This window comes from Heloderma suspectum, chromosome 2, assembly GCF_057233095.1.
Source record: "Heloderma suspectum isolate Gila_16-S chromosome 2, 16-S_ref, whole genome shotgun sequence".
NCBI lineage: Eukaryota > Metazoa > Chordata > Lepidosauria > Squamata > Helodermatidae > Heloderma > Heloderma suspectum.
Genome location: NC_139459.1, coordinates 358,492,228 through 358,508,358, shown reverse-complemented (window position 1 = coordinate 358,508,358; position 16,131 = coordinate 358,492,228). Strand labels below are relative to the sequence as shown.

The 16,131-nt window shown below is 47.6% G+C and overlaps 1 protein-coding gene across 7 annotated transcripts in view; it reads right to left on the bottom strand.

Moving 5' to 3' along the window:
- Positions 1-16,131, bottom strand: part of PRRC2A (proline rich coiled-coil 2A) — a 40,863-nt gene that overhangs the window by 20,317 nt on the left and 4,415 nt on the right. For 6 of the 7 annotated variants that reach the window (XM_084841006.1, XM_084841011.1, XM_084841012.1 and 3 more), the window contains exons 2-11: positions 7,453-7,621; positions 7,011-7,188; positions 6,804-6,903; positions 4,567-4,639; positions 3,969-4,112; positions 3,710-3,846; positions 3,544-3,623; positions 2,313-2,452; positions 2,057-2,147; positions 1,549-1,768 (exon numbers count right to left, since the gene is read on the bottom strand). In XM_084841006.1, coding sequence (XP_084697132.1) covers positions 1,549-1,768; positions 2,057-2,147; positions 2,313-2,452; positions 3,544-3,623; positions 3,710-3,846; positions 3,969-4,112; positions 4,567-4,639; positions 6,804-6,903; positions 7,011-7,188; positions 7,453-7,564 — 1,275 coding nt within the window. In that variant the 5' untranslated portion in view covers positions 7,565-7,621. Of the gene's footprint in view, positions 1-1,548; positions 1,769-2,056; positions 2,148-2,312; positions 2,453-3,543; positions 3,624-3,709; positions 3,847-3,968; positions 4,113-4,566; positions 4,640-6,803; positions 6,904-7,010; positions 7,189-7,452; positions 7,622-9,026; positions 9,107-16,131 lie in introns of those variants that run through there. The other variant, XM_084841009.1, reaches the window with a different exon arrangement.

The following is a 16,131-nucleotide window of genomic DNA, read 5'->3' as shown; positions in this document are numbered from 1 at the left end:
TCACAATTAAGTTCTGACATGTCTGGGAAGGCAGTGCAGAGTGGGGAATTCACCATGGGGAGACCAATTCTCACAGCAAATATAGATGAACATCTAGACCAGCTCAGAGCCAAATCACAGTGAGATCATGGGGGTCCAGACGCTTTTAGACTTCCATACACTGTGTTCTGACCAAAGGGAACCCACTCTGACATAGCCAGATGCATTATTCCTTGCCTGAAGCACCATCTCTGTCCCCCATCTCCATCCTGTGCCTTCATTCCTACAGACTGGCAACCCTATCTGGCCCCCCAATGTCACTGTCTCTTGCCAGTTCCCAGGTGTTGCTTAAGCCTATCAACTAAGCAGTAGGAACTGATGATCCCTCTGAATGTTTTAACTGCCTGGTGCCTTGTGAAGAGATGATGGGATACTGTGTGTGTGTGGGGGGGGAGTTCTCACTGAGATGGCATAACCTGTATCTGGGCTGCATCACTGGAGTGTGCAGGGGTGGACTCATGATGAGATGCACCTCTACAGAAAAAAGACTAGAGGGGTTTCCAGCATACAGAACACTAGCATATCAAGGAGGAGGTTAGGGCAGGGCACCCAAGATTTTTTTTTTTTAATGTGGAGGCAGCTTTGGTATGGCAGGGCATTCTGGTCACATGAATCACTTATGTCATCTGTAAGATGTTTTAGAATTTTGTTTTAATGGCTGTTTTTATATCTTTAAAAAACAGTCTCAATTTGTTGGAAGTTTTAGATCTTTTAATTTTTGTCTTACCTGTTGTTTTACATCAGGGGTGGGCAACTTTGGGAGGCCTGGGGGACATTTTCACACACACCCCCAAGGCCATAGTCAGGAGTCCCAAAGAAAAATAAAATGGGCGGCGGGGGGAATGGCATCCGCAGCTGCTGCGGAACACCAGAAGTGTCAAAGAAGTCAACTTTTTTCCTCAAAAGTGTCTTTCCCTTTTTTTTCCAGGGTGCCCTACAAATTTGGCAGGGGCCGCACCGGGGGCCACATGTTGTCCACCACTATTTTAGGTGCTGCCATTTTTTAAATATACATTGTACTATTTTAACCTGTCTTGATTTTTACTGTATTTTTATTTTAAGTAAAGTGCTTTGGTTACTTCTGTAGCTGAAAAACATGGCAGACATAAGACAATGATAGTAAGATTTTCTAGGTGAAATAAGCTTTCAACATTACAAGGATGTTTGTTCCTTCGCTTCACTGGACACCTATAGCAGCCATGGCTCAGTGGCAGAGCACCTGCTTTGCATGTAGCAGGTTCCAGGTTTGGTCCCCGGCATCTGGAAAAACGCCCGCCTGAAAGCCCTGGAGAGCCACTAATGGTCAGTGTCGACGATACTGGGCTAGATGGACCAATGGTTTGACTCAGCAGAAGGCAGCTTCCATCATGGCTATAACCTCGACTCTAGCTTAATTTACTTTTACGTCCCTTGACGTAATGCAGGCTCCTAGTCCTTATGCTCTGGTCCACCTGAACGGCAGCTGACAATGCCGGGCACTGGCAAGCTTTATAGCCTGTGTAAACTCACCGGGAAATCATTGGGCTGCCCCCAGTTGCCCCGGTTAGGTGGTGGGGGCGGCGGCCGGACTGCAGGGGAAGGTGTTGCTGGTGGCTCTTTGGCACCCTCTGGGGGATGTGAGTTTTCAGCCCAGGCCGTTTTCACAAGAAGTTGATCCTCTTTCGGAGTTCCAACCTTCTTTGTGTCTGTGCCTGTTGATTGGCTGTCAGGGCCAGAAGCCTCATCATTGCTTAGGGACAGATGCAGAAGAACAGAAAGAGATTAAACAGGGCTTGGAACTGGGATGACAAGGAACAAGAATGGGTTTGACTTGGGGGTCCTTGAGATGTAGCCACAGCCACATGGAAGTTGCTATTTTGTGAGGTGATCTCACATGGCTGGGGGCTGCATCTCAACAGTGGCACGTGGGCAGGGCTGATTACAAGGGTTCTCTTTCCCAGGGAACTGACATCCTGGGTGCCCATTTTGTGGGACAGATGGTGATAGGCCACACGGGCACTTCACTGCCAATTCTCACTGGTTCTCAGTGGTTTCTTCATCAGAGTCCTTCCCATCTTCTTCATCGCTGAATTTTAGCTTCTCAGTGTAGTCCACTTCTTCATGGGCTCCTAAGGGAAACAGACAGGCAGCTTCAGATCGACCAATTCAGTCGTAAGGGGCTGGGCAGGAAATGTCACGAACAGGAAATTCTTCTAAACTTTTGGGTCTCAAATAAACACAGCGGACAGCTCAAGGTGCTAGGGTTAGGCTCGGAGGTTATGTTCTCCAGTTACCTGCCCAGCCTTCATCATTCTCCTGGTCCAACTCATCAAATTCTTTTAGGTCGTCCTGTTTGAGGACGGGTGGCCGGCTCACAGGCTCTGTCATACGCACTGGGGGTTGTGAGGGGCGGGGTCCCGGGAGCCGCTGGAACCTGAACAGGATGGGGATTCATGGAGAAAACAGCAGGACGGCCATTAGCAGAAGCCCTACCTCTGTCCTCCTCCCCAACCAAAAGATGCTGTAACCCCCTAGACCAGGGATGAGCAAAATGTGGCCCTCCTGATGTTTTGGCCTACAACTCTCACCAGCCTTAACCAGCATGGCTAATGATGCAGATGATGGGAGTTGTAGGCCAAAACATCTGGAAGGCCACGAATCGCCCACTCCTGCCCTAGAGGCCCAAAGGCTCAAGCAGAATGAAGCAGGATCTGCCTACAGAGGTCCATCCTCTTCACCTGCCTGTTTTTTCTTCACAGGATCAGAGGGCAGACAACTGGAGTATTAGTCACATAAGGTGGGCAGGCATAGTTTAGAACAGCCTTCCCCAACCTGATGCGCTTCGGATGGTTTGGACATCAACTCCCATCAGCCTCAGCCAGCATGACTGCTAGGAGTTGTAGTCCAAAGTATCTGGAGAATACAGGGTTGGGGAAGGTTGGCCTAGAGTTTCAGGGTGCAGTGGCTGCCAGGCTGTATCATGCCACTCACAGAAGATGCTCCTTTGAAGTCAGACAGTAGCCTTGCACCCTTGGTTCAGCAGCAGCGGCAACTCCCTGACTGTGGTGTTCACTGATGGGAAACCAATGGAGTCACCCCTCTTCATTTTTGTGTGGATGCTGGGAGAAAGGAATGCTGCCCCTCAAGGGCATTTACCATTCCACAGATGCCATCTCCTGCTCCCCTTGGTCTGTCTGGCCCCGTGGATTTGCTTTTGAAACATATGAACTCTTCCCACAGCCAGGCCCTTCATGGATCTTACTCTTGGAGAAGATCAAAGCAAGCCCTTAAGTCAAATGGGTGAAAACAGTTTCAGAATGCTTCTACTGGACCCTAATATGCTCCCACAAAGAACCCACATCTTCTGGCTCCTCTACCGTGCCCCCCAGTGGGCCCCAACCTCCTGCCAGAGAACAGTTCTCCTCCTTCACCCAAGCTCTGGCCCTCCCTCTATACACTCCCGCTGTCCCAATGCCTGGACCCCTGAGCACCATCACACATTCTACCGATCTCCCTTCTGCTTACCTCTGCGCCTCTGCTGTGGGGTAGCGGTACGGTCCCTGTGGCCCATACGGAGGCGGGAACGGGAGGTACGGGGGATACATCTGTGGTGGGGTAGAGGAGGAACTGGTTACCAGCCAGTTTCCCAGTTTCCCCCATCTCTCTAACACAGGCCACCTCCCATACTTACAAATGGCGGCATCATCCCCCGGTAGGGAGGAAACTGAGGTGGGACGTTGGGCTGCATGCCGACTCCAGCCCGGCCATCCTCAGGCACCAGCTCCCCGTCCGTACCTCTCCCGCCTCCATCCCGCCAGCTGGTTGCGTCTGCAAGAGATTGGGGGGAGGGGAAGAAAAGTTACGAATGATGCACCCCTGGTCTGCCTTGGAGGGGGTATCCCCTCACCCCAGGGCTGTGGATCAGCTGCCGCTTGTGTGGTGGCACTCACTTTGGGGGCGGAGGTTTGGTCCGGGCCCATACGACGCATCGGTAGTGTCCTTTTCTTTGCCAGCTTTGTCCTGGTCGCCAGCCGCCTGCAGGGTCGGAAATTCCTCGCGAGAGAATCGCGACAGTAGGCTTGATCCCTTTCCACCTTGAAGTCAGAGAAAGAAAGTCCAGGTGGATCCCATTACAAGACCGCTCCCTCATGGTCTCTGTGCCTCTGGAGGACTGTTCTGCTCCTCTGGAAGGAGGCAATCCAAGATTTGGGAAACGGATGATGGAATGCACTGGATTGAACAGGGAACGCAGCCCCCTCTGAACATGTCACTCTGGACCAAAGCATTCTGCCTTGCCCTCTAGTGGACACCAAGACTCACAACCCACTGCTCAGGAGTCAGCAAACACTATTGACTGTATAACGGAGGGCTGATACAAAGGCCCTCACCCTAACAAGAGGCAGGCTCTTGGGCTTGATGAAGAACAGGGCCCTGGCCAGACTAAAGGCTTCCAATGACCACAAGAACCACTCCTTACGGACTATTCCTTGATCTTTCCCAGTGCCTGAATTCCCAGCTTCACACAACATGAGTTGAGGCCCAACTTACCATCTCCTTGCGCTCCATGGGTAACGCTGGCCTGTGCCCAGGACTTTACCCCGCTTGGTACTGTAGGGGGATTCTGAAAGAAGAGGGATGGGAGGTCAAAATTAAGCAACAGACCTTCCTGCTGGCTTCCTTTTATCAGAAGTTCTCAGCAACTTGACAGAATTTAGAGGACCACATCAATTTGTTTGAAAACAAACAATGTTTGACATCCGTGATTGAACAATAAATGAGTGTGGCTCAGAACAAGTGGCAGGGTGACTTATGGTTGGTCAGTGCACATAACTGAGCCTTCCTTGCCCGTTGCTGTGTAATTATTCTCTCTCTCTCTCTCTCTCTCACTCATGCACGCACGCCTCATTTGGACAGGATGCTAAACTTCTATTTAGTGTCACACGAATGAGCCTCAGGCTCATAAGTTCCTCCTCCTCCTCTGGCGCATGCACACTGGCACTCACCTCTCTGTGTTCCTCCTTCTCCTCTTGCACACACAAGAAACGTTTGTGTCTGTTTTTAGCTAACTCCAGTTAATCATTATGTCTGAACGCAGGCAAAATATGATTAGTATTACCTATGGTTTAGGGAAACAAACCAACTTCAAACTGTGGTTTACGATCCTGGCTTGTTTCTCTAAACCTGGAGTTCTCAAACTTTCTATCACTAGGGGTTGCTTGAGAGGGCTAAAAATTAAGATAGATGCTTAGGGCAGAGCTGGCCAAAAAATCATGACACCCAAAATCAGGTGTCTGAGGCAGCTGCCTCACTCTGCCTAATATCCTTCAATCAATGTGAATACCATGGGCGTTACTCCTGAACAAATTTGCATGCTTAGGATCAAGCTGGACCCCTGGGACTACAGTTGATGGGGGGAGAAGAACTGTAGAAAACAAGCCTGTGCATGCTTAGAGACCTCATTTCTAAGGGACTGAGAACAGGTTATAAGGATGAGCCCTATCTCAAACGTTCCCACAAACGCCCAAAGCTCCAACACCAGATGGCCGCAGAAGGAGGTGTGAAGCTCCCAGGCACACTAACACCCCTCCTGCCACCTCTTTAGTGCTCCGCCCCGGCACTTCTCCAATTGCCTGAAGGAGCAAATGCACTTGGAAGACACAGCCTGCTACAGCTCCCGACTGCCTCACCTGGCTCTCTCGTCTTCCTGCCAAGACAAACTCTGAAGGAAGTGTAACCCCCTCCTCCAGGGCTCTGCTGTTCACTTAGGACATGAGAGTCCAATGATAGGAGTTCTCCATTGCCAGCTTTCTCGACCTCCGCACCTGCTAGCTGGTTGGAGCTCCAACTGCCCGGCAGGCTCTGAGGGAGAGTGGGATGGCTGAGGCTTCCAACTACCCGGCAGGTGCAGGGACAGAGAAAGCGCCCTTGGGAAGCAGAAGCCAATGCTTCTACTTGCTTGCCTGTTGGGTGCTGCTTCCCAAAGGTGCTCCCTGCAACTTTGGGAAGTGGCATCCAACTCTTCCCCTTGCTAGGCCTTTCCTGCTCCAAGCAGTAAGGCTGGGGAGGGAGGGGAGAGGGAGACATTCTCCAAAGAACTGTGCAACAGGCTGACACGCTTTGAGAAATCCTACTCTGTTTCAGGTACAGAGTTAAATTAAGGTGACTTGAAAAACAGAAGCAATCAATTTCTGACCTCACCCCCACAGCCATGCCAGAGGACAGGGGAGCACTGAAGTCCAAAGCTCATGCGTGTAATGCCAGACCGTAGGTGAACATTATGTCCAAACCAGATTACAGAGTCAGCCATAATAAAGTCCAGGTTTCGGCACAAGCTTTGCTGACAGAATTCTGCAAAGCTGTGCATCAATTCCAATGGCAAAACCCGAACCTCAAGGCAGGAATTGTGGTGCATGTAATGCCAGAAGTTGCAACCTTTCACTAGGGAGACTGGAAAAAGAGCGCCTTACATGAGAGGTGCCTCCTAGTCCAGCCTGGTCATGTCTATTTGCTGACAAGAACCTGCTTCTTACTGGATGGAGAGTGCCCATATGTGGGATACTGAATGGTGATTAGTAGAGAAACTGGGTGCTTCTGCTAGGGACAAACTGGGTCAGAGTGAGGGATATCTGGGAGGGGAGAAGAGGTTGGGGCTATAGATCCCAGTTCTCTGCAAAAACAAGTTTAGGACCTCCTAGGCTGGAAATGAAATACACACAACTCTCCAGAGGAAGAGGAGAGGTTCTAACTGGCTGCCTCTAGCTCCCCCACTCTTGCCCCAGATTTACCTCGGGGGTTGTTGGGGGTCGTTTCGGTTGGTTTGAGGCAGATGTCTGTGAAGCCGGCGGTGACTGCGATTCCGGCGGCTGAGCTGTCGAGGCATCGGTACTGGAGGCAAAAGAAAAGGCACCATAATAAGGAAAAAGTCAAGAGGGAGGCAAACCTGGAAGCGCACCATCCAAAAATCATGACACCGCTCTTGCTTCCCCACTTACCTCTTTGGGTCTGGCTGTTCCTGCTTGCTTGCCCATCCTGTCCCGTCTTTCGGTACTAGTGAGACGTTGGGGTCATTGCCTTTGTTCTCTGCTTTTAAGCTTGGCAGGTTCGCAGGGGGTGGCATGCGTCGGGCAATGGCAACCTTACCGAGACTCTGCAAGCCATGGCGGGGAGTGACTACGGGGAGGTGAGGAGCAGGGGGTTAGATGTGGACCTGGAATGCTGCTGCAACCTTTGCCCTCCCCCTAGTTCTGCAGCACAACATCCCTTACTGATCCATGGCAACTTTCAGATGAGCTCAGAGGGGGAGGGCAACTGCTCAGGGCGCTGCGAGTGCCATCAGGAGGGCATCAGAGACAAAGCAGGTTCATCATGGCAACTACCTCCTCCTTTGAGAACAGGACTGGGAAGAAGCAGCCCCCGAAACACTGGACATTTTACCTGTAGGTTTCTGGATCTCTAAGGACTTGCCCTTGTATGTATCAAACAGGTTGAGCGATGAATACTTTTTTCCATCCTTCCCCTTTGCTGTTTGCCCCAAACGATCTGACATTGCGCTGTAAGGTCATTGAGTATGATGGTTCCTCCTGGCTCCCCGCGAAACGTGCCTCTGTTGGATGAGGAAGGGGGGTGACTAAAAGGAAGAAAACTCTCAACAGTCCTGACTCCATCCTTTCCCATCGATCAGCAGCTGCTATTTTCAAGAGCCAGTTGACAGGCTCTTTCCTGTACAAACCCAACATATTACCCAGACTAATCATGGTGAGATGTGCATCTTTTCACATCTACTTCAGAAAAGCACAATAAACTGTAGTTAAGACAACTCCCATGTTCGTGAAGGGGAGCATCCAGGCTGGAGAAAAGAACAATGGTGTGGTGGGGGAAGGCTGACCACGCCATTAGTGCCTATTTGTAAGGCTGATCAGAACCATTTACAGGTAAGGATGCTGGTCAACTGACTGACAAGCTATTGTTTTTTGATTTCTTATATATATCTGAACAGGGTCAAACATTCCATGAAGCCAGGAATGTTCTTAAGCAAGCGTAAACCTACACATCTGATTGCATCACAGCATCCCCCAATAGCAAACACAGGAGGGGTGCCTCAGTCCCCAGCTCTTCAGGTCCCCACACATACACCCCACTGAAGAGCAGGCACCCACAGACCAATAACTATCACACTGAAAAGCTACTGCAGCCTTCCCCAACCTGGTGCCCTCTAGGTGCGCTGGCTTACAACTCCTGTCATCCCCAGCCATCCCCCCAGGATTCCAATTAAAAAAATCCAATAACTATTTTCTCTCTTGAATAGGGGTGACACGTATTTGCATGACATTAGTTGTTTACAGCTAACAATCACAATACAACTACTGTGATTAGCTTAGAATTTAATTCCTGTTTCCCAACTGTTAACAAAGTTCTAACTTGTTCTTTGTATTGAAAAAAACTCTCCATTTTAGCCATTTTAACTCTCTCTCTCCATTTTAGTCCTACTACATTAACACTTTAAACACCTGGCCAATATCTGACCAGTCAATTGGCCAACTATGTTTTGATCAGCCAAAAAGCTAATCCTATCTATAAATAGGATTAGAAACATCTCTCCTGGATGGTTTAGAATAAAAGGAATCTCTTTCCCCAACACATACACACCCATGATTATTTAAAAGCACTCTTACTTTTCCCCTCGACACCCACACGCTTAAGCAGAGAGACAAGATTTGCACCATGCACCATTACCTTCCCAGAGCCTCAGAGAAGAATGATAGAATTGGAAAGGACTTTGGAGGTCATCTAGTCCAGTCCCGAGTGTTGCAAAGCCAAGCACTTGTTCTGTGTGCAGACTATTACATGAGAGGCTGGAAGACGCATTACAAACAGCAGTGCATGATTCTGGCCAACAACTGTAGGAGAAGCTGGGCTTCTCTCTACCTGGACATTTGCAACCCATTCCAACTACCCTTGCTTGCATTTCACACCCAAGGGGACTCCACCCCAATACACTTTTCACTCACCAGATCTCCTCAGCAGCCTCTAATGCCACAGGCAGGAAAATCAAGAGCTATTTCCCCATGGGGAGGGGACAGGGAAGGAGTTGAATGTTCCCATTCACAGCTTTTTTTTTTTTCATTCTAGGAATTGGGACTCTCTCAGTTTAACTCTTAAGCTGAACCGCACCAGGAAGTACAAACTTTTTCATCCCTTGACTTGCAAGAAAGAGAGAGAAAAAAAGTCTGTACATGGGCTTGATGGTTTTCCAGTGAAACACTCACCTCAGACTTGGTAATCAAGATTTCTCCAACTGTGACAAGGTTCAACATTGCAAGGCAGGGTTCTGTGCGTGGAAATTGATGCAGGCTAAAACTAGCAAGGTTATGACTGTAAAGGCACCAGGATTTTATTTACTGGCCCTTGAAATAGTGCCACACATCCCCAACACTGGGACTCAAACTGAAGATAACCTTCCCACAATCCCATTCTCTGCCCCAAGACAGCTAGCCAGATCCCAGCTACAGGAAACAGCTCCCATCTCATAACGCACCAATTAAATGATCTAGATTTGCACCTAGATCAAGCTATCAGCCATTAAACCTTCACAACCCACCAAAGTGAAACTGAATCAGCAAGTAGCTGAACAGTTCATAAATGCGACAAATCCTGGTAATAAAAAGGTAACCAGCCAAAATATTTCTACCATACTCAGCCAAAAGGACAATAAGAACTGCCTGCCTATGATACTGCATTGTTAACATGATGTTGCTCTTATGCAAGTAGGTGGAGCCACGGCTGTGCCAAGGCAGCACATAGGGATGTACATAACGGCATAAGATGGAAAGTAAATGTCCACGCTGTTTGGATAGTCCTATCCATAATCTGCCACAACAAATATGATAAATTGCACAACATCTATAACACGTGCCTCAGAAGTCAAATGTTTCCCCTATGTGGTAACAGATTTTAATTCATATTTTTGCTGAGCGTCATAAATCGAGTTATAAAATAAATCTAGAATTTAACATGTTTGCTTGCATTCAGTTCAGATGTCATTTCTGAAGCGTTTTTTTATTGACATATGCCACTGGTTTTTTTATTCATCCAGGACAGGTAACAAATCATTTTAAGTAATATAGTGTCAATTTCTGGTGGCTCTCTTTAAGGACATGGCCCTGGTTTGCACTTTGAAACCAGGACCAGGGAAACCGGCATGGAGGATGTACAAGGTCTCAGTGACAGGTGCAGGATCGAGGAGAGGCAAGGATGGGAGCCTGTCTGGGACGCTAAAAGGCTTCAACTTCCACCTGGCAGGAGGCAGCAATAAAACAAGAACAACAACAACCATTATTCCTCAGTATGCATTTAGCATGAGCCATGTCAACAACAGGGACCAAGGAACACGCTGGGGTAAAGAACCTATGAGGCTGCCTTACGCAGAGTCGAACTATTCTGACTGACTGTGGCCCTCCAAGGTCTCCAGCAGAGAGTTTCCCAGCCTCCTCCCACCTAAGCTGAATTCAGGCTTAATATACAAAACTGCCCTTATATGGAGCCAAACCACTGTGCTCTAACCGAGGACTGCTACTCTGCCTGGCGGCAGGTCACAGACAAAAGTCTATCCCAGCCTGCTACCCAAGAACCTGTAAGAACTGAGCCAGACCTTCTGTTTACAAAGCATGTGCTCTGCCAATGAGCTATGGTCCATTCCCTTGCAAGGACGAGGAAAAGTAGGGGAGTTTGGGACTATACAGAAGCCAGGGTTATTGGAAAGGGCAACTCATGCACACATGGGAGGTTTGGGAGTGCTACTGTACAATTGCGCTCATTTCACATGCCAGCAAGGTGATGCTCAAAATCCTACAACCTAGGCTTCAGCAGTATGTGAACCGAGAATTTCTGGAAGGACAAGCTGGGTTTCGAAGAGGCAGAGGAACTAGAGATCAAATCGCCAACTTTCGCTGCATCTTGGAGAAAGCAAGAGAATTCCAGAAAAATGTCTATTTCTGCTTCATTGACTACGCTAAAGCCTTTGATTGTGTGGATCACAACAAACTCTGGCAAATTCTGAAAGAGATGGGAGTACCAGACCACCTTACCTGTCTCCTGAGAAACCTGTACGAGGGTCAAGAAGCAACAGTAAGAACCAGACATGGAACAACCGATTGGTTCAAAATTGGGAAAGGAGTACAACAAGGCTGCATATTGTCACCCTGCTTATTTAACTTATATGCAGAGTACATCATGAGAAATGCCGGGTTGGATGACTCACAGGTCGGAATTAAGATTGCCAGGAGAATTATCAACAACCTCAGATATGCAGACGATACCACCCTAATGGAAGAAAGCGAAGAGGATCTAAAGAGCCTCTTGTTGAGGGTGAAAGAGAAGAGTACAAAGCTGGTTTGAAACTCAACATTAAAAAAACGAAGATCATGGCATCTGGCCCCATCACTTCCTGGCACATAGAAGGGGAAGGAATGGAAGCAGTGACAGATCTTATTTTCTTGGGCTCCAAGATCACCGCAGACGGTGACTGTAGCCATGAAATTAAAAGACACTTGCTCCTTGGGAGGAAAGCTATGGCAAACCTAGACAGCATAGTAAGAAGCAGAGACATCACCTTGCCGACAAAGGTCCGTCTAATCAAAGCTATGGTTTTCCCAGTAGTAATGTATGGCTGTGAGAGCTGGACTATAAGGAAGGCTGAGCGCTGAAGAATTGTTGCTTTCGAACTGTGGTGCTGGAGAAGACTCTTATGAGTCCCCTGGACTGCAAGGAGGTCAAATCAGTCCATCCTAAAGGAAATTAACCCTGACTACTCATTGGAAGGACAGATACTGAAGCTCAAATATTTTGGCCACCTAATGCGAAGAGAAAACTCCCTGGAAAAGACCCTGATGCTGGGAAAGATTGAAGGCAAAAGGAGAAGGGGACGGCAGAGGATGAGATGGCTAGATAGCATCACCGATGCAATGAATATGAACATGAGCATGCTCCAGGAGAGAGCGGAGGACAGGAAGGCCTGGCATGCTATGGTCCATGAGGTCACGAAGAGTTGGACACGACTTAATGACTGAACAACAACAAATTCAATTATTCGCAACGAACACCTGACCGACCAGTGAGATCTGGGAGCAGCTACTCTATCAACCTATAGCCCTCCTCCTAAGGGCAGTCTAAAGAAATCCTAGGAGCTCATGATTTTTGCAGCCTCTGATGTTTAATACGATTTTGCAGTTTGCAAGGCCAGAGGGACAATATTAACTCTGTCTACTCTGACTTCACATTTACAGAGGCTATGGAACAAATAAAGGTCACACTGCAGAGATGACCAAGTTCTCCACAAAGTCCTCAACAGGAGAGCTCACCTCCTCCTTCATGAATTGTGCAAGGGTCAATTGCACTCACTATTAGGAAACCATACCTAGATTAAAGCGATCTGCTGCCTGGGGTGGGCAACACACAAGCCACAGAACCATTATTCTGCAGCTACTGGAGCAAGTCCCACACTTACAGTTGAACAGGGTCTGGCTGCCTTATGGAGCTGCATACATTTCTGGCTCATTGCCTTGCTTTGGTATGACATGGCATCATATGAGTGATGTTACAGTTACAAAAGGCAGGCAGGCAGGCAACGTGATGTGTAAGACAGGCTATTTTTGCCAAATGGAAAGGCTGTTAGCAATTAAGTGGCTTAATTTATTGAACTATGTATTGGTGATTTTAGTGTTTTACACACATGCACACACAAGTGTAAATTATATATATAGTTACTAGAAGCTGTTCTGATGTTGTTTTTAAAAAGGCTAGGGTATAAATATTTTAACTGTATATGACAAAGGAAATTTCCACTTAGCGTAGTTTAGCCCTAAAAGGTCTGGGTTCACGTTACCTTAGGTATCTTTACCAGGTGTTTCCTCCGGCAGGCTCAGGTCATCCCAGGAGACTCTGCTTTGAGTACTTTGGCCCTGGCGGCCAGGCAGGCAAATGAGAAGGCAGGGCCTTTTCAGCAGTAGAATATAGCCCCACTCATTTGGGGCTATTTAGAAAAATACACTGAATGCCTGTGTTTCAAAAGGCTTTCAGGCCTAGTTTTAACTGCCCTCATTGGTTGATACCGCTGTATCCTTTTAATTTTATTTTGATGCGTTACATTCTAACTCTCTTATACATGTCTGCTATGAAGCACCCTGAGGACCACTTGGGCCAGAATGACGTGACTTCAACTTGAAAAATGTAAAAATATATTAAGGGAAGTTAGCAGGCAACTTCTGGCTGATAGACTGGGCTTTGCTTACCTTTTGCAACTGAACTGCCCATTAAAGGAGAGCAAACAAAATCACTCCCCAAAAGGAAAGAATTGTTAATTAATATGGAAAGTCTCATGTCAGCAGAGACAGCTGACACTTACAAGCAAACACCAGGTAGAGCTTCCGCACCTTTTACAGTTACATATTCTTCCTTCTGACCTCCAGTCTCAGGCTGGGTCATACCCCTGGGCAGAATCTAGATCCATAGAATTCTGAGCTTTTATGTAAGTAAGTTATTAGTCCTCATAGTGGTTTGGCAGTTTGAAAGCATCTACTTGGCAGAGCTTCTTTGCCTTACACAAGTCCTTTGTCTGTCCATTTACTTTATTTTGCCTGCTACAGTTGTAGGAATAACTGCCTTTCACAAGAACTTAAATATGACATTGAGTAAACCATGCAAACCAGTCATCTATTTACAGAGAAGCCAATTTCCAACATCCAATCCCACTTATCCTACACTCCATTGGAATACAGTCAGACCAAGAAAAAATGCAGGGTCTCCCACCAGCAATGAATGGGAGGGCAAAGAAAGGACTCAAACTCTCAATGCCTCCCTCACTAGTCAATCTTGAGGGGGTTTTAGCTCATTATCAAGCTCTAAACTACATGTTTAGAGCATTAGGAGGTAGGCAGAAAGAATGCACTGTTGAAAAGGTGGTTGATAAAGATACAAATAACGTAGGCAGTGTAACGTGTCTTACTCCCATATATAGTCATACAAACATGAATACAAAGTCATACAAACATGAAAGTTATAGTTAATCTGAAATTCAGTGGGTTCCATATTTGTAGTGGCTCAACTGCACTGGTGGAAATGGATCTCCCCGTTCCCTCCCTCCCACAGAAGCTCTTCCAGCCCCTTGAAAATGCTACAGAGTCAGGAGACACTGCTGAATGGGGAAAGCTGTGGTGTGTGTGTGTGTGGGGGGGGGGAAGTGTGATCTCCAAAAGATCCCCTTCTGCAACCTTCCTCTTGCAGAAGGCAGATTTTGGATCCAACCCAGTATGTGTTGGGGGGCAGTGTTTATTTCTATTCCAAATGGGCCACACTTTCATTGGAAATTTGGTTAGGCTGTAGTTAAGATGACCTTGCCAGTGGTTGGTTACATATTAGTAATCACAACATTTGGGCTCAACAAATTATTATTCCTATTTTACAGATAGGGTTAATCAATTGGCACAAGGCCTGCCATGCCAGATTTTTGTTTTCTTGCAATATTCCTTGCTCTCATTTAAGTACTGGGATTCAGAAACTGCAGATCACGCAGAGATCTCCAGTAGACCCCAATCTACCTTTTGACTGCCGCTTCTCTAGGTTAGAGATAAGCAACCCACAGACTGCATGCAGCTCTCAGCCTTTTTTTATGTGGCCCCCAGTGACTCCCCATTCCTTCCAGTACTAGAGGCCACACCTGCCATAACAATGAGAGAGAGGCCAATAGGCAGGCAAACACATGAGCTCAGAGGCACAACCAGAACATGGTGGCTAGAGCATCTTTCCACGGATGCTATGCTGCTTTAGCTACTGCACTCTACTGTAGGGCCTCCAAGTTCCTGTTCATGTCTGCCTGCTTGCCAGTCTCTCCTTTTCTCCTCAAGACAGCAGCTAGATTGATGTAGACCAGTGGTGCCAGATGAAGCAGTGAGTCCTGGAGGTGGGGGGCGGAGGGAGGAAGCGGGGCAAAAATGGGGTGAGGCAAAAAGGAGGGGGGAAGAGAAAATGGGACAGAATGAATATGTGCTTGAGAGAGAGAGAAAGAAAGGAAATGGATGGGGTATACAAGTGTGAGAAATAGAGATGATTTCTACTAAGAGCTACACCACCCCAATCTATTTCTCTCTCAGAAGTCTTGAGAGGAAAAAAAAGTGAATGGTTCACAGAACACAGTGGGCTAATTGGGGGTTGTTTAACCCACAATGAGCCATGGTGCATGCAGGTGACATTTTGAATATGAAGGCCCCACTTGGGGGTTGTTGTGTCACATGAACCTGGCCAATGAGGGTTATTTACGCGTTAAACAATCCTCACGTAACCCCCAGGTTTGCATGACACGGTAACCCTCCCTCGGGGTAGCATATTCAAAATAACCCATGGTCAGCTGGCCATGTCGTGCAAACCAGCCCAAGGAGTGTAGGGTGGAGATGATCTTAAGAGGGAGGGGCGATGCCAGCTCTGGTCCTGGTCCCCAAGAGCATACATGCAAGGGAACGCTGCCCTAAACAGAAAAAAAGTTGCCCATTCTAGAGCTTCAATTTCAAAATCAGTTTTGTACTAGAAGCCTATCAACAGCCTGGCATCTAGCCCATGGAATTTTGAGAACAAAAGTTCTTTAAAAACGCTCTTGGTATGAAATTTATCCACCACACTTCAAAACTACCGATATGTCTGCCTAATCATGCAATGACCACACAGGAACGTTGTTTTGCTGGATCAGTTCATCTAAGCCAGCATTCAGCTTTAAACCAATGTCCAGCTAAACCCCTCTGGGTATGCACAAGCAAGGCCTGAAGGTGATGACTCCTTGTTTTTCTCCACAATCTGATATTTGGAGCGACTTACCACTGAACGTACCACTGAACATGCAAAAGTTATATCAGCTTAGTGCAACAGCACACCAAAGGAGGGTATACTTGAACAGCACAGTCACAGCGGCCTTCCCCACACAATCAACACACCATGGGATGCCAATTTTGTAGGAGGGAATGATGTGACTGGCTTTCCAATGTGGTAGTGCTACTCAAACACACACCCTGGGCACATGGTGTCACACAACACTCAAGCAGCTCTTGAGCGAGAAAGAGGCAGAAAGAGAAC